This window comes from Schistosoma mansoni, chromosome 3 (assembly GCF_000237925.1).
Source record: "Schistosoma mansoni strain Puerto Rico chromosome 3, complete genome".
NCBI lineage: Eukaryota > Metazoa > Platyhelminthes > Trematoda > Strigeidida > Schistosomatidae > Schistosoma > Schistosoma mansoni.
The window spans coordinates 19,366,656-19,389,261 of NC_031497.1; the positions used below are offsets into that span (position 1 = coordinate 19,366,656).

At 35.3% G+C, this 22,606-nt stretch overlaps 1 protein-coding gene and 1 non-coding gene across 2 annotated transcripts; one reads left to right on the forward strand and one right to left on the reverse strand.

The window, feature by feature from the left end:
* Nucleotides 1-1,205: 1,205 nt before the first annotated feature.
* Smp_030000 (leucine aminopeptidase (M17 family)) lies at nt 1,206-16,738 on the forward strand (the record flags this gene model as incomplete). The annotated part of the gene is made up of 10 exons (XM_018799539.1): nt 1,206-1,352; nt 2,334-2,399; nt 3,842-3,894; nt 5,537-5,672; nt 6,583-6,865; nt 9,146-9,537; nt 11,470-11,550; nt 12,287-12,373; nt 15,111-15,263; nt 16,493-16,738. The coding sequence occupies 10 exons, from the start codon at nt 1,206-1,208 to the stop codon at nt 16,634-16,636; spliced, it is 1,542 nt and encodes a 513-aa protein (XP_018651318.1). The 3' UTR covers nt 16,637-16,738.
* Nucleotides 16,739-19,453: 2,715 nt separating this feature from the next.
* Smp_tRNA_02377_Ser_TGA.1.1 lies at nt 19,454-19,534 on the reverse strand. Its single transcript has one exon. It is a non-coding gene (tRNA).
* Nucleotides 19,535-22,606: the final 3,072 nt, after the last annotated feature.

Here is a 22,606-nt window from a genome sequence, read left to right on the forward strand (position 1 = left end):
TCTTTCTGTAATGTTATATCCGAGGTGAAGATTAAAATTATGGGTAACTTCTGAGAACTATTTATGGACTAATATTATACATAATATTCTTATTATATAACTACTAAGAAATTAAACTATACTTATTTATATTCTTATTATTATAAGTTTTTATTTGACCTATTGGTTACTGTTTTAAAGATTTGTTACTCTCAAGTTGTTCTCAATCTATTAATCACAGTTTCTCACAATCACAACCACATTTTTGGCTTGATCTTGTACAAATGTTACTTTCTATTTTATGGTGTAATGTAGTCTAATTTTGCTTGTATATAGACCAAGTAGGTTTGTAATATATGATTCATATAGTGGGAGCTAATATTAGAGTTCTGGACTCAACAGGAGAAGCTAGGAGAACAAAGGACTAATGAGTACGCTAGGCTGCTTATACCGGTCGAATGTCATTGGTTTGCAACAGTTCTATGATTATATAAGTCGTATCCAGATTGGCGACTAAATCACGTGATAAGTAGCCGGGTAGAAGTCATACCACTGTCATCCAGTATTATTTATATTAATTCTAATGATTAATCTCACAGTTTCAATAGACGTATAGATTTATTCAAGTTAACATCAACAAGTTTAATTTACTGAGGATCTTAAATTCAAACTTGGTATTTGCCTTAAACTTAAGGATTATTTTGAATGATTAATTTGGAGAGATTACTGAAGGACTAAATTTACTAGTTCATATTATGTTTCAATACAAAGCGTTTTTATGTTTCTTACATTGTTAAACAATCCATGTGTTTTCAGTGGTACAATTTGACAAGTAATTTACTGTAACTATCCTATCAGATGTACCGTAGGTAATTAGAAGTTTTTAACTGTTTAGCCTATTTGAAAGCAGCTTTGGTTTGTGTAAAAGAATTCCACAAATTCTCCCCTTAATTTTGTGGTCGAATTAGAAGTTAACACATTGGATAAGAATAAATTTACAACAAACTATCGACCAAATCACAAATCCTACCCTAAATGACTCAATGGAATTTCCTGTTATTTGCCCTAGTTTCTAACAGACCAGTCCATGTATTTAAAGTTGTGTTATGATTGGTCGACTGCTTTAATCATCATGTAATTGGTCGATTTTATATGCATGTGACTGGTCGAATATATTAGCTTGTCATATAAATCCATATGGTTGTGAAAATTCATCATCTAGAATAATGTCTACCAGCGTTGTCACTCCCGTGTTCCCGGTCTCTTGTTTGACAGATCCATCATATGATGCAGTTTTGCTACTGAATGATGATATAGAACATTTACCAAGAGATTTACAGCTGGCTTATAAGCCCTTGAAGGAGTTCTCTGAAGTGAGTAGTATTTGTTTGCGCAGTCGATCAAATTAAACATGGTCTTATCACAATAGTTACGGGATTTAGTATCTATAAATTACTGGGTTTTTTTAGTTAAGTACAAAACAAAAACATATGATTTCTTGACAATTTCCTAATATTTTAAGGTGTTGCCCAATTTTTTCAATGTTATGTATAAGGGTCAAGTGTAGTATTGAAAATCTGGTTAGTATTCCTGTCTAAGAACCACTTAATATTTTATATTTGTCTACAGAATAAATACTAAGGTATCAAAATAATTATTCAATATTTACATTTATATTTTATGTCCATAAAATTGCTAGATTTCTACCAAGTGGTACGGATAAATATAGGTTTTAGTTGTATAAAGACCTTCAGCCCCCTTTTTTTTAAAAATCCTGGACATATTATATTACGTTATTCATTCGTCGATGTAATTACTTGTTAATGATATTGATGTATACGAAATTTATTATTTCCAAATACCTAGATTCTAAGAATCCTGTAGTATGTTTCAAAACTACCTTAGGTTTTCATGTTCAATAAATCCATCGTACTTAATTGATTGATGCAAGTAATTTGACTTTATATGTATACATTTGTTCACATTATATATTAATTAAATTTCTATCCTTTTAAGTGGTTATCGGTCTTCATAACCTATCAGACTTGTAACTTAGTAAACGAAGATTTACAAGTTGTACATTGTGAGCCGATTAATTGTGAATGTGATTAATTCACATAGACTTATTTCAATTCATATCTTTACTAGTTTGCAGCTGCTACCTAGGTAGCTAATTCCCGATTAAAGTTTTAGAGAGTATTCAGAATGTATTCAGTAAAACTTGAAAGGTATACTATGGTATCAAGTTTTAAATGATTTATTTTAGCAGAATGCACTGTAAATATACATAAAGTTTGATCTAATGAATTAATGAATATCCTACCATAATAATTTTTTTAACGTTTACTTCCAAGGTTAATCCTAAATTTTCAGATGAAGTCAGTGTGATTCCATTCCCAGAACATCCATCAAAAAGATTAGTAAGTTATTTTTCACTGATTTCTGTTTGTATCGTTTTTTTTCATTTAAAATCCTAAAATATGTAAATCAGGTACATTTATATTTGTTCTCTATGAAGCGGCTTTGATAGCCATTTTCAGCCAATGTTTTTCTGAGAAACAATATCTTCATCAATGCATTCGGTACTACAGATCTTACTTATTCGGTAACATTAAGTGAATAAGATTCTTCTTTCTGCTTAGTGGAACTCAGCTATAGAAGTTGTTTAGCTGGCCGTTTCATGGTTACTTTCTGTAAGCTACTAGTATTTGACCCCAGATGTCTTAGAAATATTGCTCGTCTCTACTGGGATCACCGGCTAGGTAATAGTGAGGTTAAATACAGGGTATTTGGGAATGATGGTAAGTCAGTTGATGAGGTTATGAATCTACATCGACTGAGATGTTTGGGCCATGTGTTACGTATACCTGAACACCGAATACCACGACGCTCAATGCTGAATAGTGTTGGGGATGGTTGGAGGAGAGTTAGGGGTGGCCGAACCAAAAACTTTGCATCAGTTCTTGAAGTCACTAACTTCTAGTCTGAGTCATGTTGGTAGATGCCGACTACTTGGTTGGTGCCCGCGTGATTATCATAACCAATGATTGGAGACTCTGTGTGATATGGCTCAGAATCGACCACAATGGCGTAGGTGTATACACTCTTTGTCTTCCCTTAAACCGTGAGATTAGAGTTACTTTATACTTTTTTTTCTGCAAACTAATGCTTCCTTCCTGTATTATATTCTTATACATAATCTTTCTTTTACATAATACAAACGTTGAAGTAACTACTTCTCTGGATTTGGTGTTTATCTTGTGCTAATGAGGTGTGGCAACTTAGACCGATACATATATGTGCCTGGTCCTACGTTACAGCTGACTGACTGATCTATTTATGTATGGAAACATTTGAGATGCTGATTCTCTAGTTCTCATTTGAGTCCTGTAATCAATGAGCCGGAATTTTATTTGACTGGTTAATCGCTTTATTTCTCATAGTAAACGTTTATTCAGTTGAGTCTATTTAATCTACGTAACTCTCGAAATCTGACCAATAAAACTTATGGTGGTATTGTGGATGTGTTAGAAAATTAGTGCATGAATAGTTATCAAATATTTACAACTTAGGTAATCAGTAGTATCACAGAACTTTACAATCCACTTAATCTAAATATTAGTATCAATGTGAACTGGATCGGTACTTAGTTTCTTAACGCTAAATAGACTACCAGTTATGCGTTATGTTCACACTTCAGATAGTATGCATATATTATTAAATATATACTTGCTTATTGCCTAATAAAAAGCAACAGTCTCAATATCATTTTAAGCCTCGATCATTTCAACATTATAGGATTTTTAGATTTGTAAGTCATTTTTAAAAAAATATGCCATAAGGAATTTTTTAAATATTTTAGATATTCAGTCCAACTGGTCGGTTAAATACAGATGAAGCGGACATTCGTAATGTGTACGATGCTGCTGTGAATGGCATGTTAAAGCAAGGTTTACATTAACTTTATATTCTTGTGGGTACACATATTGATCTTTTGTCTAATTCAAGTATAAATGATGATTACACTTTTAAGACTATATTGGATTGTAATTTCAACCAATAGGTCGTAGGCTCGAACCACTTTCGATTGACGGTACATACTACTTATATCTGTCGATATCAGTAGCACAAGCCACAATAGTATTGATTTTCCTTTTACATAAAATTTTCGTATCAATAATTGGGCATCTGATATATTTAACCTGACACTTTACTCTATGATGACAAAGGTAGTTTTTCGTTTTGATTTCAAGCGTTCTGAGCACCGCACAGTGACATTTCTTCTGTCCATTGTACGATATTTCGAATTTTTTTCAAAAACCTAAATCTCATTCCCTATTTTGATTGACTTGTCTCCCGTACTGTACTTCTACCTTGAATTCTTAAAATGGTTAGTCTCTTGGATAAATTTAAAAATCCCCATATTGTGAATTAGAACAACATATATAAGCGAACAACATTGTTTTCAATTAAATCTTCATCATGCTTTACTTTAATATGTAGTAATATTTAAATACACGTATGAAATTGTTATATCAATCAAGATGGTTTATGAGTCAGTGATAATAGTGGAATAGGTTACATAAATAAACATAAGTGAAAAGTACAAATCGATAGTGTGATGACAGATGTAGTAGTTGTGATAAAAATAATAAAGGATCGAATCAGTGTTTCATGGTAGGGAATAGATCAATGATTTGAAAAGTAAAGAAACTGAAATAACATTCATTAAAAATTATGATAATACGTGTCCGGATAACTGGACAGTTAACCATATATTTGAAAAAAAAGAGGGTGGAGAGAAAAACATCAGAACACATAGTATGGGAAATAATAATATTTTTATGACTACAAAGATTTGGATTCTTAACTCGAATCCTCATAGCTTCTGTTATATGTACGAGACGTGATGGAACCCCATAAGGAAAACTAGTAGGTATACGATAAATTGCTTTAAACAACCTATTTCTAAGTTTCCTGGTTTTGCTATATTCATGTGTGCCTACGAATTTAGCTGTTCCTGTACAGAAAGTTATATTGGGTACACAACCAAACAACTGAGCGAACGAGTTAATGAACACTAGCCTTCGTGGTTAGTCAAAAATATCATCAAAACAATGCACAGATCTGTTCTGTCATATTTGATCGATAGCGGTCATGTAGTAGATGGACCGTCACCCTCTTCAATATCTCTTCTTTATAAACTATTTGAAATGATTATCCACACAGTTCATTCTTTAGTATTACATAATGTAATTAATTATTGTAGCTATAAGTTTATTTTCGTAAATTCCCTTCTGATCTGTTCAGATTCTGTTTGTTCCTTTTGCGTTATAATTTTTACTACAATTCATACACTTAATATGATAACTTAGATATATTTTCTCTATTTATGGTAGATCGATATGTCTTTCCTATGATTAACTAGAGGTAAAGTATTGAATATACATGTTAACAGTAGCTTCGTTTTAATGTATCCTTCTCAAATTCAGTAATGTTAAGTTTCATTTTTCAGATCTGCTCACTGTTCTGTGTTCTTTGCTCTCATATTTAATAGATTGTTAAAAATAGGCTGTAAATCACCGCTATTATGTTGTGGATCATTCATATCAGCACCGAAAGATTTTCAGTGGTGTGAACGTAATTGTTTATTACTAAATGCTATATTGGGAGCATATCATGTATTGTATACAGTAAGCCTTTTAAATTTTTATCTTGTATACAAAATAATTTAATGTATAATGTGCACCCATTAACTAACTGATTAGTTCATTGCAATTTTTAAAAAAGTAGGAAACTAGAGAAAACAATATGAAAATATGGAAGTTAGAAGTCTAGTGTTTAGAAAGGTCTGAAAGAAGTGTATATGCTAAGTTCCAACCCCACACGTTTATGCTGTGAAGGGTTCCTACTAGATTTGCTGAACATTTTCTAAAAAATAAGAACGTCTTCATTTCTCGGATTATATTGTAGGTGTCTAATATTTTCTACTACCACTGGTAATGTTTCCACTTCTACTACTGTGGGGTTTATTTTGATAATTTCGTCTGTGATGATATCATGTGAAAATTTGAACAGATTCCTATACACTCGAGGTTCTATAGTGGTTATGACTGATGAATTAATGAACCATACAGCGGTCTCCAGTGGTTCTCCAACTTTAGTTCATAATAATGAGAATAATTGTTGAATTGAAACCTCTAACAATCCACTGAAGTAAAAGCTGTTACCGATTTCCAGATGAATAGTCACACATTTATCTTTATGAAAAATGTATGAAAGCGTGTATTTTCAACTAATCGGATTATAAAAACAACATAATAGGATGGTCGGAATACGAAATACGATAAATAGACTAATCTATTTTAGTTCATTGTCAGTTATCATTCATTTTATGTGTCCATTGAATGTATACTTATCCTATTGTTCACTAAATGTGTCATTAAATAATGAATATTTACCCTCATATATTACTTATACTGGTGTGTATAAAAATAAGTATTTGAAATTTCAAAATTGGATTTTCATCTATCCCCCTCATGAAATTAGACAGTCATTTTCTAAATAATAATAGGCTCATATTCTTTGAATTATTTGATTTAGCCCCTTGAAGTTCGTGAAATGCTTCCCAATAAATTTCCTAAAGCTATTCGATTTGGGGTGATGGAAGCTGATAACTCCTTACTAAATATTGCTAATGCTATTGAAGAAGGACGAACATTAGCACGAGATATTGGTGGTTCGGATCCTGAACGAATGGCAGCCCCAAAAATTGCTGAATACCTACAAAATGCTTTAAATGGTCTTAAAGGTGTTACAGTCACTGTCGATAAGGTTGATGCTAAGAAATATCCATTAATGGCAGCAGTAAATAGAGCAGCATCAGGTGAGTTTCGTCTGTTTGTTTGGATTTTCCTATTCAACGTTATTTCTAAAACTTGGTATAACTTGCTTTCAATAAAATGGATATATTGTATGCTAGTGAGCTCTGGTTGGCCACTAAACGAAGACAATTAAGCTTCTCCATAAGTGAACTATTATATAGATGTATGTTATATGTAAAAGATTGGTTTCTACTCAGGGTTCACTGTATTTGTACGAAGTGCTGATGCTGTGTTAAGTAGATAACTGTTTGGGTTATAAACTGGTCCTATACTTTTAGTTGCTACTTGTGCCTGTTATAAAATGATCTCTATCCACATATGTTGTATTGACTGACTGTCCAGTCTAGTGATTGTATAATCCTGTGTCCAAATAGTATTATTGTATCATAGTAGTATATTGCGGCAAACGGTACAAGCTTTTATTTTGTCATTATTATTGACAATAATAATTTTATCCAATTTTAATAAATATTATTCTTATATAATGTATGTTAATATTCAGATTATCGAATTTTCCTCGCACTCTGTGGTATTATTTATTCATTATTATTTTTATGAATAACATCCAGCGTTTACATTCAGATGATGAATTTCAAACTTGCTTGAATATTACAAATTTATATCTTGTTCTGGCCCCGATTGCTTCAGAAGTATCAGTGGGTACTGCAACACCCAAACTGTTAGTTTCAGATTCTAAATAGCTCCCAATAATACATTAGTTGTTCTAAATTTATATATTTATAATATGTGTTAATATATTTATAACAATCTACCCAATGCTCAATTTATTCGAAATTGTCAAGTCAAACCTTGGTAATGATACCTACATTAGTTATTCATCCTTCGCCACAGGTAGAGTCGAAACGCTATCGTTGGGTAAGATACAGTACTATTCTAAATAAATGAAAGGTGTCACTAGGCTATTCAACCCCTGAGTTATCCTGCAAAATTTGTACAGTCGAATCCAGAATATATCGAGCAGATAAATTGTTAATGACCACAAAAATGGTTACTTAGCAAAGAAAAAATGTGCCACTGCCCAGCAAGGTATGTAATTCTGCCAGCTAGTGGTCAAGCGCTTTGGTCGCTGAAATGCACACGGTCCATAATTTGTACAAACTAAAAACGTCTTTTGATTAACGTTCAAGGAATATAGACTAGCCAAAAAAGAAAAGACACCTCCAGCTACTTGAGGACTTTATTCTACAGTAAAACAATAAGCTATTTCGAGCAGCGACCAACCAAACCCAAAGCAAATATGACAGCCGCCAAAGAAAAGTGATTGAGTAAAATGAAATTGAGACAGTCATTGAAATACTATATAACAGCAAGATAATATTATGAAAGCTAAAATTATAATCGAATTAACATCAATCTCCTATGTAGCCAAGAAGTGAAATGAATATACGGAAACAAAATTATCGAGAATATTAATCTTATATTTAAAGGATAACAAATAGTTATTTCGATGTAAGAAACATATGAGAAGAATCCTCTTCCCCTCAAATACACATGCATATCCACACAATGAGTTGCTTACAGTTATTTTGAAAAGTTTTCCTTTTTTCTTTCACCTTAAAGTCATTCGTTACACTGCTATATTTGTAACTTATCTACTTTTCTGTTATTTATGATTGTCAACAGTTTGTACTGAGGGTTTCCGGTTGGCTAATGGTACTTGCAAGTTAAGGAACGATTGAACTATACTAATATGAATGGTTCTGTTGCCGACAGCTGGAACACAATACTTCACACAATTACCTGCTAACACAACAAGAAAATAAAATATAGGAAAAACTTGCTGTTCAAACAGAATCAACTGGAAATTATACAACTCAATATATTATATCTTCAAGCATTCAGAAAATCAGCTGACTTAAAGTAGTGACAGCCAGTTAGAAAAGGGCAGAGGTAATGTTAAAGGTTGAATGGGAAGAAATGGAATTCGAGATTATCGTCACTAGTAAGAATTTTAATACTGGAAATGGATACTGAATAAAATCTCGTAATCACACTAACAGTTGTACTCCTTAGTAAGACCACACCACACCACAATTATCCAAATGAGACACATACAATAGAAAATTTCTATCAAAACTGTTTGTGCGAGCTCAGTATGTAGACTTGGCGACTTTTTATATTATTAGTAAATTAGTTGTTTAAAATAACATTCATATTCAGTTTCTTTCAAAAATAAATTCCATGAGTATAACTATCTTGTATGTCATTTAAATGAGGATAATTTTAAAAAATAAGGAGTAAATAAACATTTTTTCTTTCAGTTGTACCTCGTCATGATGGGAGAGTTGTTCATGTTGATTATAAACCGTCGAATTCCAAAGAGATCGATACATCATTGTTTCTTGTCGGTAAAGGTATCACTTTTGATACTGGTGGAGCTGATGTTAAAGCCGGTGGAATTATGGCTGGAATGCATCGAGATAAGTGTGGTGCTGCAGCAATAGCTGGTTTAATGAAAACTATTGGATTACTACAACCAGACGGCATAAGTGTTTCAGCAGGTTTGGCATTCGTGCGAAATAGTATTGGATCTGAATCATATGTTGCTGATGAAATCATTATTGCACGCTCTGGACAACGTGTACGTATTGGTAATACAGATGCTGAAGGTAGAATGGTTATGGCTGACTTATTATGTGAAGCAAAAGAAAAGGTTAGTAGTTATATATTTTTTCTTTTAGTCAGTGTTCAAATATCTGTTACACATAAAAACTTACTAGTAGTTAGTTTGAAGCAAGGGTACTGGGTTCGAGTCCCAGAGTGAACATCAACTCTGAGATGCAGGTACATCCAGCTGACGAGTCCCAAATAGGACGAAACGCGCGTCCCGGATTCCACTGCTAGCCACTATTCATCTCTGCTTACTAGTAGTATTGTGAATATTCCCGTTCGATGAGTTATCTTGGTTAATGTTAAGTTTTAGCCTGTAAAATCTTTCATTGTATGATTTGAAATGTTTCATTGATTTTGTGAAAGTTGCTTATCTTTACAATTATTATCATTATTATGTTGGTTAAAATATTCAAAAATGTCATGATGAAGTTTTCCTTTTCGTATTTCCTACCTTTGTTACCACTTCAACGTTAGCGTAATAGAAATTTGATTCTGGTGTCTTGCCTGTATGAATCAAGACACGCGGAATCATCTCATACTGTCATGTTTGAGTGAATAATAGGGACGTTGTAACTTGATTATTTATATTTTTTATTGTATAGTTGTTAAATAACTGGGTGATTGTATTTCTATATTTATTGTATGATAAGTTTCTGCTGGATTCATTAACTATTGTTATTCGTTTTACTATTTTTTAATTACTGCTAATTTATTATTCCCCTCTTGGTCTTGTAGTGGCTTGGGTTTGAGATAATTCCTTATGTTTCGTTTATCAATCACCTTGATAACCGTTAGCATATAAATGTCAACGGTGTAAGAGTTCAGAAGGCAATAAGATGCGGCGACTACAGTTTATTATTTGACAGCACAGATAACAAAGTTACAAGCACATTGGGTGAATTGGAGCAGAGGGGCTTATGTGTGTGGGCCAGCAAATACAGAGACGGATTTATAGTCAAATTGAAGGCAAGGCAAAGGTTATTAACAGGATTCAAACACATGTATATACATAGGAAAGAATGATTAATCGAGAGATATTTAAGCTATTAACGTTTAAGCTAGAGAGAGATGTATGCCTGTGCTGTCACATGTGATCAAACATACACGTTTATACCGACAGAATAGTGATCATAATAATACAAAGAAATAGACAAACTGTTACTGTTACAATAACACTGCCTGTTAAATAAGTTAATTAATTGTAGGAAAGTTGCTATGGTCTGTTATTTATCAATCTTAGTTGTTCGTAAACTGTGGTTTCGTATTTACGGTACGATGATGTCTGATGATTCATATATATAAATACATGAGTGTTTGAGTTATGATGACTGGTTGACCGAATGCAGATAGAAGCTTTCATGTCTGCGCGTTCCCTTACTGCAGATTTAATACGGGAATGGAAGAAAGACATGGGTTATGGACCAGTAGAAGTTAAGGCATGTCAATGCTCAAAGCATAGGACATAAGTTTATAAACGACAAAGTATCCTCGGGTGCTCGATTGAAGAGCGATCAAAATACGTTCTAACAGAATTTCGTTAAAAAATAAGAAACTATCCTGTGTTTGTAACTATTATCAAAGATGTTGGTAAAACTAATCTATTATGTTAGTGATTGTGTAGAGTATAAGTGGATTACTTTTTTATATATAAGTAGGTAAAGGCGAATTCTAGTCCCAATACGTGAATGTTTACTTCATTCCTATGAAGTACTTATGATTTTCTGAAGTGATGGCCTAGGTACTCAAATTTCATTCGGTTTAAAAAAGCTCCAAGTCTTAGAAAACTGTTTACACTTTATTTAAATGTTGTAGTATGGAGAGTCAAATAGTAGATAATTAGAACTCATGTAGGTATTTGTGATTTATATCTCAATTTATTTAAGTCCTACTAAGCAGGCTACTTCTCCAAAAATAGCTTCATCTGAGCAATAATTCTCTTTTTATTTTCTATATTTCACTTTGTTTTCTACAGGCACTTACAACTAAAAATCCATTTATATTTACCATAGCCACGTTAACTGGACATGCTATTCGAGCCTATAAACATTTCACGGTAAATTTAAAACTTTTTGAACTAATTAACTGTCATTCTTAGTATCTACATTTATTCTGGGTTGTGTCTGTTATAGTAAATGCTTTTCTGTGTTAAACAATCAATATTCAATTGAAAGGGTATATATTTAACACACATTTTCTTAAAAGGGGAAAATATTTGGTTTCCAACTGACAAAATGGATTTTTATTCAGTTTGCTACCCAGGTGTTTATTTGTTAATATTTATCATGAAGATGTATCTGCAGCTTTCTTCACTATTTATTCAGGTAGATGAATTGTAATTGTTCTGGCGATGTCTTTGATAAATGGAAGTTCAAGGTTTGTTAGGACATTTTACTTTCGTCTAGGAATCGAGTACAGTTTGGTAATGAGTTTCAACAAATAAGAAACCTAACCTATGAATTAGTTCACTATTGCCTTCAACAACCGGACGTTATCTACAGAATACAACAATATTGAGATGAGAATAGTTCGAAAGAAGACAAGATATCCCCAACCCGAAACACGGAATATGTTCACTAAATCGCTGACTATTCAAAAGTTTATCAGTCTCATTTTTTTCGTCACAAGCCTAAAAAGCAGGTAGAAAACGGACTGTGTAATAATTTTTCAGATGAGAATGGCCGAATAGCTAAGGCAATTTTTATAAAGCAATTGTATAGTTTTCTTCTATTATTTACACCGTTTTATACAATTTAGATAATTCAATTTATTGTTTTCCTTTAATTTGGCAGGCTGTGATGGATAATGGTCCAGCACGAGTTAAAAAGGTATCATACGAATTACAAAATTCTGGTGATCTAATCTCTGATATTGCGGAGGTAAGTTTTCTGTTAAAATAATTTAATTCTTCATAGATTATGAGAAGTATGTGAATAACAATTATTATGGTTTGCATTGAATTCATTTTATTTCATCTTTTTCTGTCTAGTGATTCATATCATAAACTGACTTAAAGGGTGAGAAAAATGTAGGTTATAGGCTCTAAAATGTAAAGTAACTTATTTCAACGGTAAAATATGCCTATGAAGAATACGGTGGTTTGGTATCAACGGTGCACGATTTGTAACCATTTAATTGAAGCAAATAAATAATATATTTGTAATATCCCAATGAGTAGAAAAATGAGATTTTCTGACGTTTCGTGACTTAGTGTAAGTCACTTCTTCAGAGGGTGAATAACCAAGTTAAAATAATCCAAATCTAAATGGTACAACATAACAACACGAATATTATGCGATCAATCTAATTTTTCTATTCATTGGGAAATTACAAATATATTATTTATTTATAACAATCTACCCAATGCTCAATTTATTTGCTGAGGAGTCCCATAATAGGACGAAACGGTCGTCCAGTGCTTCCAGGTTTTCGATGGTGGTCTAGCTTCAATTGACCCATGATTTCAATTATTCGAAATTATCAAATCAAAACTTGGTAATGATACCTACATTAAGTCGAAGATTTAAAATCTGCTCCACCTACATACGTTTGGACATTGTGCTTTTATCGCTATCCACCACACAAATCTTTATGTAGTAAATGGGTTAGAAAGATTTACAAAGGACTTTCATAGTCATTTAACTTCAATTATGTAAGGGGATAAATGATGTGATCAACCACAGACGACATGTCCATATTAACCATAGGAAGAAATAAGGTATGAAATATTTTGTGGATGTTTTTCTTCAAGATGACCACCCACTCGGTGTCATCATAAAGCCTTTATTGAACTCACTGGCAGATAAAACTAAATGTGGAAACCAACAGAGAGATTGTCGTACTAAACGTGAAGGGCGCGTAAGAAATTACAGCCATATTATTGGGTTCATTTGAAATAGGCTCAGCACATAGATCACTAGAACTACTTAAATCAACACAAACTGAAAGATGAAATAATAAATATAGGGATAAACAGAATCTACAAAATAAACTGCTGCTACTGTTGGATGAACATCGACTTAGAGTAAAGCATCACGACATATCTTCGTTTATATCAATGCATGGATGGATGCAAACTGGGATGGGAAATCTTTGAAATTTTGGACATATCTAACATCAGAATATTTGGAAACAGTCAGTATACATATCGCAAAAGGACTAAATTCGTAAACAACTATAAGATCAGGGTTCAGATCAAAGGGGAAGACAATGTAAGTGTGCAAACAATAACAAGACTACTGTTGACAACACAGAAGTTAAAATTATTGTTGGCAGAACAAGCTGTCAGTCATTTGAAGAGAGATTCCACTAACTTCCTTATTCCTAAGGTTTTCGTTGCTTATTTTGTCGAAAAAGACAATGAAAGTTCTATGGTTGAACTATCCAACTAAGAAAACTTAACCTCACAGATATCTTACTTTTACTCTAAGTAATTTCATATGGTGGCCAATTTGTCAAAGTTTATTTGTACATGACAAAATCAGGGACCATTGAGTTTATTACTCGTCATCACATCGATAAATAAGGATATGAAAGCGGGAATGAAATTCACTAAATATGTTTTCTATCACTTAAGATTACAATCTAATCTCACTTCTTTTGCGTCATTTAATTCAGCGGAATTATATATACATACACAAATAATTTGTACTTTGTGCTAAACGTGATCGAAATCTCTAGTTTCTTCAATCATACTACAGTGAAAGTATGCTTTACTGATGACTCTCGGGGACTTTCAAAATGACCTTGTGAAAACCAATTTTCAGCCCGTCATATTGTAGGTAATATATATATATGAAACTTAACAGCCTAAAATATGTTTGGGTTAGAATTTGTAATTTCGTTCATGGGTCAGGGTGTGTAGTGGGGTTAAGTGTTAAGAGTAATTATTATTTAGCGGCAAATGCCCTTCAAGCATACGAATGAGTAATTATGCACTTAGTTATTTGATTTTATATATCAATGACTTTTAAGTTTCCTTCAAGACCTCACAAGTCATATTTTTTTTCTGAAAATAATAACATAATTCATACCAGTTTATAGGCATAATCAGCTTGGTATAGATAGTAATATTAAATGAATCCCATTCTTTAGTATTCCCATGTTTATCAATTTTCAACATTTTAGTGATTCAGTATTTTTGAAGGTTTTTTACTTCCTGCTCAGCCTTTAAAAGGGATATAAGGTATCCCTAATTTTGTTTTAAATTGGGTTCGAAAAACAAATAACCATCATCGTAAATCTGATTGGTTTGTCAGTAAAGTATTCTTTTACCTAAACATGTAAGAAATACATTTTTAAGATCACTTTCATTACAAATTAGTATCAGCCAGAGTAGAATCAGTGAGCACTAGAAAGCTACCAATAACTGTTTTGTTGTAGTTAAGTACTGTTTATAATCAAATCCCACATGTTTAGATGTCATGACGTTCATAACATCTTTATGTCGCCTATTTTAAATTTAATAGTTCGACTTTTCGACTCCCATCAGTTTGTGATGTAATACTTAGCTATTTGGACAATAATCATTATCATTACTCCAATAAATTCTAACAATTTGTTTCTGTATGTATATATAATATTGCTTCCATTTTTTATGAAAAAAACACACATCAGATTTCTACTATTCGTAAAGAAGATTATGCTATGAACAAGGCTAAAAGTGAATATGAAGACTTATTACAATGTAATAATTTAGCGAGCAGCGCCACACCACGAGGTCATCAAATGCCAGCTGCTTTTTTGGTTGTTGCTAGTGGTTTAGATAAGGTAAGCGTTGAAAAGTATGATATAAATGTTTTTATTCCATAATAAGACTATTTTTTTTATCAGAATTGGTTTTTATTCGTTCGTTGCTTTCATTGAGATTTACAACTGATTGTCATGATTAGAAATATTTTCTATGTCGTAACCCTTCCAAAAGAGGTCGGTAATTGATTATTGTCTTTTCATCTTCATAAGTTGATAGTTACCAGTCAAATTTGAAATTGTTATGAAAGATTCAGCCAGTCGGTTATATGCAATTTGGTGCCTGATACATGCACGTCGTCTCAATTTACCATACCACATGAATAAGGACTGTTTTCACTAGTTTCATATTCAATAGACTGTAATAATTTGGGTTTCTTCAAAAAGTGGAATTTATCTAAGAATTAGAACAATAAACTTGTATTTTCCTGTTTATTCCTAACTGATGCAGTTGTTTCTGTATAAGATAATTATAAGTGTTGTCAAGATATTGTTCGTCAATAATAGATGATTTGAACGAACGATATTGAGGTCAAGTAGTATAAGAAAAGTAGGTTAGTTGACTAGCTCCCGAATTTTTGTGCATCTGCTATGAGTGTTCACTTACTTTCCAGTTTGACGTACTGAACTGGCTGAAATATGAATAGGTTCAAAAAGATCGAACCAAGGTATCGGTATTCCATGGTATTACAGAGTATTCCTTTGTAGTCGTTACAGAAATTGGTTGTGCTACGACGACATATTGATCTTTATGCAGAAAAGATTTGCAAATCAGAATCCCAGTTATATTTCTCTACCCCGTGTATGCTACTTCGTCTACAGCCTTTCGTCCTAGGCTTTGATCGATGAACGCTTTGACAAGTATGATTAACCTAGAGCCGAGGTCAAGATAGTCTTTAATCCTATTGGTCCAGCGATACACATCCTTTCTTCTATCTCGAGTTCGATGAGAGAACATATATGTGCCTGGTCCTATGTTGTAGCCGACTTAATATTAACTATTAACATCGATCAAGACGATTTGATCCACCTCACTTTCAGATAACATGTCGCAGAATCTGATCACATTTTGCCAATAGAGACTAAGTTCGGTTAAACACCTATTATTATCTTCAATCATAAAACCATAATTAGGACTCATAAAATATTCGTATAATGTGATATTTCATTCTTATATACTATATTTACTTTACTGAATGTTTTCATTTTGTATATGTGAATCAAATGTTTTTCCTCTTTTTTTATCATAGCATGGTCTTGATGCCAAAGTGCGAATTCCTTACACTCACGTAGATGTAGCCGGTAGTGCAGGTGACATTAATGTAACACCAACTGCTGCTCCCTTATTGATGTTTGCAAGAAAATATATTTTACCACGATTAAGTTTCAAGTAACAATTTGACAAATATATAATTTCTTCAATTATTCAGAATATCGTTTAACGATTTCCGTCATATTAAAAGACTAATATTTGAACGAAGAATATTCTTTTCGATAAATTCTCTTCACGTTCTTCAATTATATATCCAAATTAATAATCCGAAAAATGGCCAGGTCCAAGGCAAAGTACATCGTTTAAAGCATGCAAATTTAGGATTATCAAACCAAATGGAATAAAATTGTTAATGTTGATATGACTCATATAGAATGTTAGCTTGAATCTGTAAATATGTTAAGTGAAAATTTAAGATCTGTGATCAGAATAAATATGGGTCAGATAGGGTGAGAGCGATATGATAATACAATTACAATCCGATCAAGTGGAAGACTAAATTGTGTGAAAAATTAGTGAGACGTAATAAGGAGGGATCAATGCGAAGTGAATGAATCGTGTATAGGCGAGATTAATAATGATGTTTAACCAATAATAATAAAATACAAAGATTTGTGAATAAAGATAAGAGAGACAATTACATTTGATTACCAAAGGTCGTAAGTACATAGTCAAATTAGGCCATCTAATAGCTAAGATTACTATTGATTGATTGGCCTTGTGACTGGCCAAGGGAGGAGCAGGGGTTGGAGATATTTCTTCTGTATGCATACCTCGGGTTTCTCCATCCTGATGGCTACTGCCTCCGCCGTTTGAAGGACTTTAAACCGGTAAACTTCAAATATTATTCAGAATATTCTGGTTTAGATTTATTCGTATTTCGTCTATATCGTCTTCTGTTTTATTAGCAAATATTTTTCGGATTAACTTAAAATAACGACTGCTTTAATATAGTAAATTTCTAAATGATGTTATACTGTTGATAATTGTACAATGTAATAAAATACTGAAACATTAGTGGTGTAAATTGGCTCACATTGAGTATTACGGTTAAAATAAAATGAAATAAAAAAAAGGAAAATTGTTCAACAACATTTGTTAGATATATGTAACAAGAGAATATCGAAATAGATATAACGGATAAAAATAGAATGAGTAAGAAAACACACAACTGAACAAAGTTGGCTTTAATAAACTCACAACAAAGTGGAGCCACAAAAAACACTAAATAAAGGAAAAATAAACACAATCTGAATAGGAGGTTAGTGACCGCTATCGTATATAGGCGAGTGGATGTATTTCGACCTAGAGACGATAGTGATCATGCGGGTAAAATGAAGTGTTAAGGACAAAGAGACAAAAATTCACACACCACATATACATTCAGGCACATGCAAAAACACTGACATTAACACACACACATTTATACACTCGTGATCGATTCCATCCAATCACATCACCGACATTGACAGCGACATCGATCACAACATCATCACCACCAACACAAACAACAACACCAACACCACCAACAACAAGAACACAAACATCACCATCATCAAAACAACAACAAAGCGTCATCATCAACAGCAGTAGTAGTGGTAGTAGTGATGTTAGCAGCAGCAGCAGCACCAGCACCAGCGAAAACAACAACATCAAAATATCTCCTCACACAATCACTGTTTCCCAGTCGTTGTGGCTAGTTGCCACCTCACTACATTATGGATGACCTGTCAATTCACACCACACCTTTCGTTCGTGATATTCACACCAGTGACTAATGCTCAGTTGGAGAGTGGGGTGAAAATCTGGAGAAGTCCCAATCTACACGTCATTGATCGAAACATGAGAGTTCTGGTCAGTCGGACATCACATGTCTCCATATCGGGACAGACAGTATGTGGAGTGTGCAATGTACAGGAACAAGGTGATGCAGATGCACAGCGTGCAATCGAGCAACATGCTGATCGATCTGTCGAACTTGAATGAGGGAGAGAGAGAAAGCGAAGAAACGGAATACAGAAATGAGAGGCAGATATGGATGTGGAGTGAGACGGAGACGAAGGTGATTGTATGATTGACGCGATCATCGGTCTTTGGTCAGTCTGGTCTGGTGTTGTCATGTTCAGTCTGAATGTGGATGAAATGTATGTTCCTGTTGACTCTGTTCGACGACTCAACCGAACACATTCTCATGACGGAGGATGAATGGAACAACTGTTGTTCAGCATGTCTAGTGACTTCACGTTGCTATTCGCTTCAGACCTCCAACAATTCCTCATCCCTCTCCACAATCTGCATCTCACAGACATCGCCATCACTGCCACATGAATTCGCACGAAGATTTTGTTGGTCCGCACCATCACGTACAATTCATATTTACAAACTCGCTTGTGTATATCAGTCTGGTCGTTGACACTCATACATGTTTGATGAGATGCAGACGAACAAGGCGATATTGTTGTTCGAGTCTACAGTGGTGATGGGGAAATCGCTGTGAACACACCTATAACGAGTTAGTTAACATGGTCGAGTTACTGATTGCATCGAGTCTGGTCACTGAGCTAGTGTCTGGTGACATGTATCTGTGTGCAGTTGAGGGTATGCTGTTTTCATGTGGAGCAGTGTATTCAGCGATCGATAGAATACAGTTACTGTGCACCCACTCGATCGGTTACCAATGAATCAGTGTCACTTGAGCAAGTGAGACGATGGCGACGGACAGTGAGTATTGGTAGTTGATGAGGGCTGTCGTTGTATTTGGACGAGTGGCTGTCTGTCGACTGAGAGTCGATGGTGGTGGTGAGGGGGAACATTGAGTAGTGAGGATGCATACTGTTTGTGTTCTGTTTTCAATGAGAGTGTGTCAGACGGAGTGGGAGACTGAAGTGGTGTGGGTATCTCAGACGTTGGAGTGGAGAGTCGGACAGAAGCCCGCTACGTCAGGAGCAGGGTTCGAACCTGCGTGGGGAAACCCCATTGGATTTCAAGTCCAACGCCTCAACCACTCGGCCATCCTGACACGATTTCCGTCGATCTACACACTCAACTCCTCACAATCAACTCACACGATAATCACTACAACAACAACAACAACAACAACACTCGCTCATCACACAGCCGCTCGCGCACATGCAAAAACACTGACACTAACACACACACACACACACGCACACTCATTTATACACTCGTGATCGATTCCATCCAATCACATCACCGACATTGACAGCGACATCGATCACAACATCATCACCACCAACACAAACAACAACACCAACACCACCAACAACAAGAACACAAACATCACCATCATCAAAACAACAACAAAGCGTCATCATCAACAGCAGTAGTAGTGGTAGTAGTGATGTTAGCAGCAGCAGCACCAGCACCAGCACCAGCGAAAACAACAACATCAAAATATCTCCTCACACAATCACTGTTTCCCAGTCGTTGTGGCTAGTTGCCACCTCACTACATTATGGATGACCTGTCAATTCACACCACACCTTTCGTTCGTGATATTCACACCAGTGACTAATGCTCAGTTGGAGAGTGGGGTGAAAATCTGGAGAAGTCCCAATCTACACGTCATTGATCGAAACATGAGAGTTCTGGTCAGTCGGACATCACATGTCTCCATATCGGGACAGACAGTATGTGGAGTGTGCAATGTACAGGAACAAGGTGATGCAGATGCACAGCGTGCAATCGAGCAACATGCTGATCGATCTGTCGAACTTGAATGAGGGAGAGAGAGAAAGCGAAGAAACGGAATACAGAAATGAGAGGCAGATATGGATGTGGAGTGAGACGGAGACGAAGGTGATTGTATGATTGACGCGATCATCGGTCTTTGGTCAGTTTGGTCTGGTGTTGTCATGTTCAGTCTGAATGTGGATGAAATGTATGTTCCTGTTGACTCTGTTCGACGACTCAACCGAACACATTCTCATGACGGAGGATGAATGGAACAACTGTTGTTCAGCATGTCTAGTGACTTCACGTTGCTATTCGCTTCAGACCTCCAACAATTCCTCATCCCTCTCCACAATCTGCATCTCACAGACATCGCCATCACTACCACATGAATTCACACGAAGATTTTGTTGGTCCGCACCATCACGTACAATTCATATTTACAAACTCGCTTGTGTATATCAGTCTGGTCGTTGACACTCATACATGTTTGATGAGATGCAGACGAATAAGGCGATATTGTTGTTCGAGTCTACAGTGGTGATGGGGAAATCGCTGTGAACACACCTATAACGAGTTAGTTAACATGGTCGAGTTACTGATTGCATCGAGTCTGGTCACTGAGCTAGTGTCTGGTGACATGTATCTGTGTGCAGTTGAGGGTATGCTGTTTTCATGTGGAGCAGTGTATTCAGCGATCGATAGAATACAGTTACTGTGCACCCACTCGATCGGTTACCAATGAATCAGTGTCACTTGAGCAAGTGAGACGATGGCGACGGACAGTGAGTATTGGTAGTTGATGAGGGCTGTCGTTGTATTTGGACGAGTGGCTGTCTGTCGACTGAGAGTCGATGGTGGTGGTGAGGGGGAACATTGAGTAGTGAGGATGCATACTGTTTGTGTTCTGTTTTCAATGAGAGTGTGTCAGACGGAGTGGGAGACTGAAGTGGTGTGGGTATCTCAGACGTTGGAGTGGAGAGTCGGACAGAAGCCCGCTACGTCAGGAGCAGGGTTCGAACCTGCGCGGGGAAACCCCATTGGATTTCAAGTCCAACGCCTTAACCACTCGGCCATCCTGACACGATTTCCGTCGATCTACACACTCAACTCCTCACAATCAACTCACACGATAATCACTACAACAACAACAACAACAACAACAACAACACTCGCTCATCACACAGCCGCTCGCGCACATGCAAAAACACTGACACTAACACACACACACACACGCACACTCATTTATACACTCGTGATCGATTCCATCCAATCACATCACCGACATTGACAGCGACATCGATCACAACATCATCACCACCAACACAAACAACAACACCAACACCACCAACAACAAGAACACAAACATCACCATCATCAAAACAACAACAAAGCGTCATCATCAACAGCAGTAGTAGTGGTAGTAGTGATGTTAGCAGCAGCAGCAGCACCAGCACCAGCACCAGCGAAAACAACAACATCAAAATATCTCCTCACACAATCACTGTTTCCCAGTCGTTGTGGCTAGTTGCCACCTCACTACATTATGGATGACCTGTCAATTCACACCACACCTTTCGTTCGTGATATTCACACCAGTGACTAATGCTCAGTTGGAGAGTGGGGTGAAAATCTGGAGAAGTCCCAATCTACACGTCATTGATCGAAACATGAGAGTTCTGGTCAGTCGGACATCACATGTCTCCATATTCCACCAGACAGTATGTGGAGTGTGCAATGTACAGGAACAAGGTGATGCAGATGCACAGCGTGCAATCGAGCAACATGCTGATCGATCTGTCGAACTTGAATGAGGGAGAGAGAGAAAGCGAAGAAACGGAATACAGAAATGAGAGGCAGATATGGATGTGGAGTGAGACGGAGACGAAGGTGATTGTATGATTGACGCGATCATCGGTCTTTGGTCAGTCTGGTCTGGTGTTGTCATGTTCAGTCTGAATGTGGATGAAATGTATGTTCCTGTTGACTCTGTTCGACGACTCAACCGAACACATTCTCATGACGGAGGATGAATGGAACAACTGTTGTTCAGCATGTCTAGTGACTTCACGTTGCTATTCGCTTCAGACCTCCAACAATTCCTCATCCCTCTCCACAATCTGCATCTCACAGACATCGCCATCACTACCACATGAATTCGCACGAAGATTTTGTTGGTCCGCACCATCACGTACAATTCATATTTACAAACTCGCTTGTGTATATCAGTCTGGTCGTTGACACTCATACATGTTTGATGAGATGCAGACGAATAAGGCGATATTGTTGTTCGAGTCTACAGTGGTGATGGGGAAATCGCTGTGAACACACCTATAACGAGTTAGTTAACATGGTCGAGTTACTGATTGCATCGAGTCTGGTCACTGAGCTAGTGTCT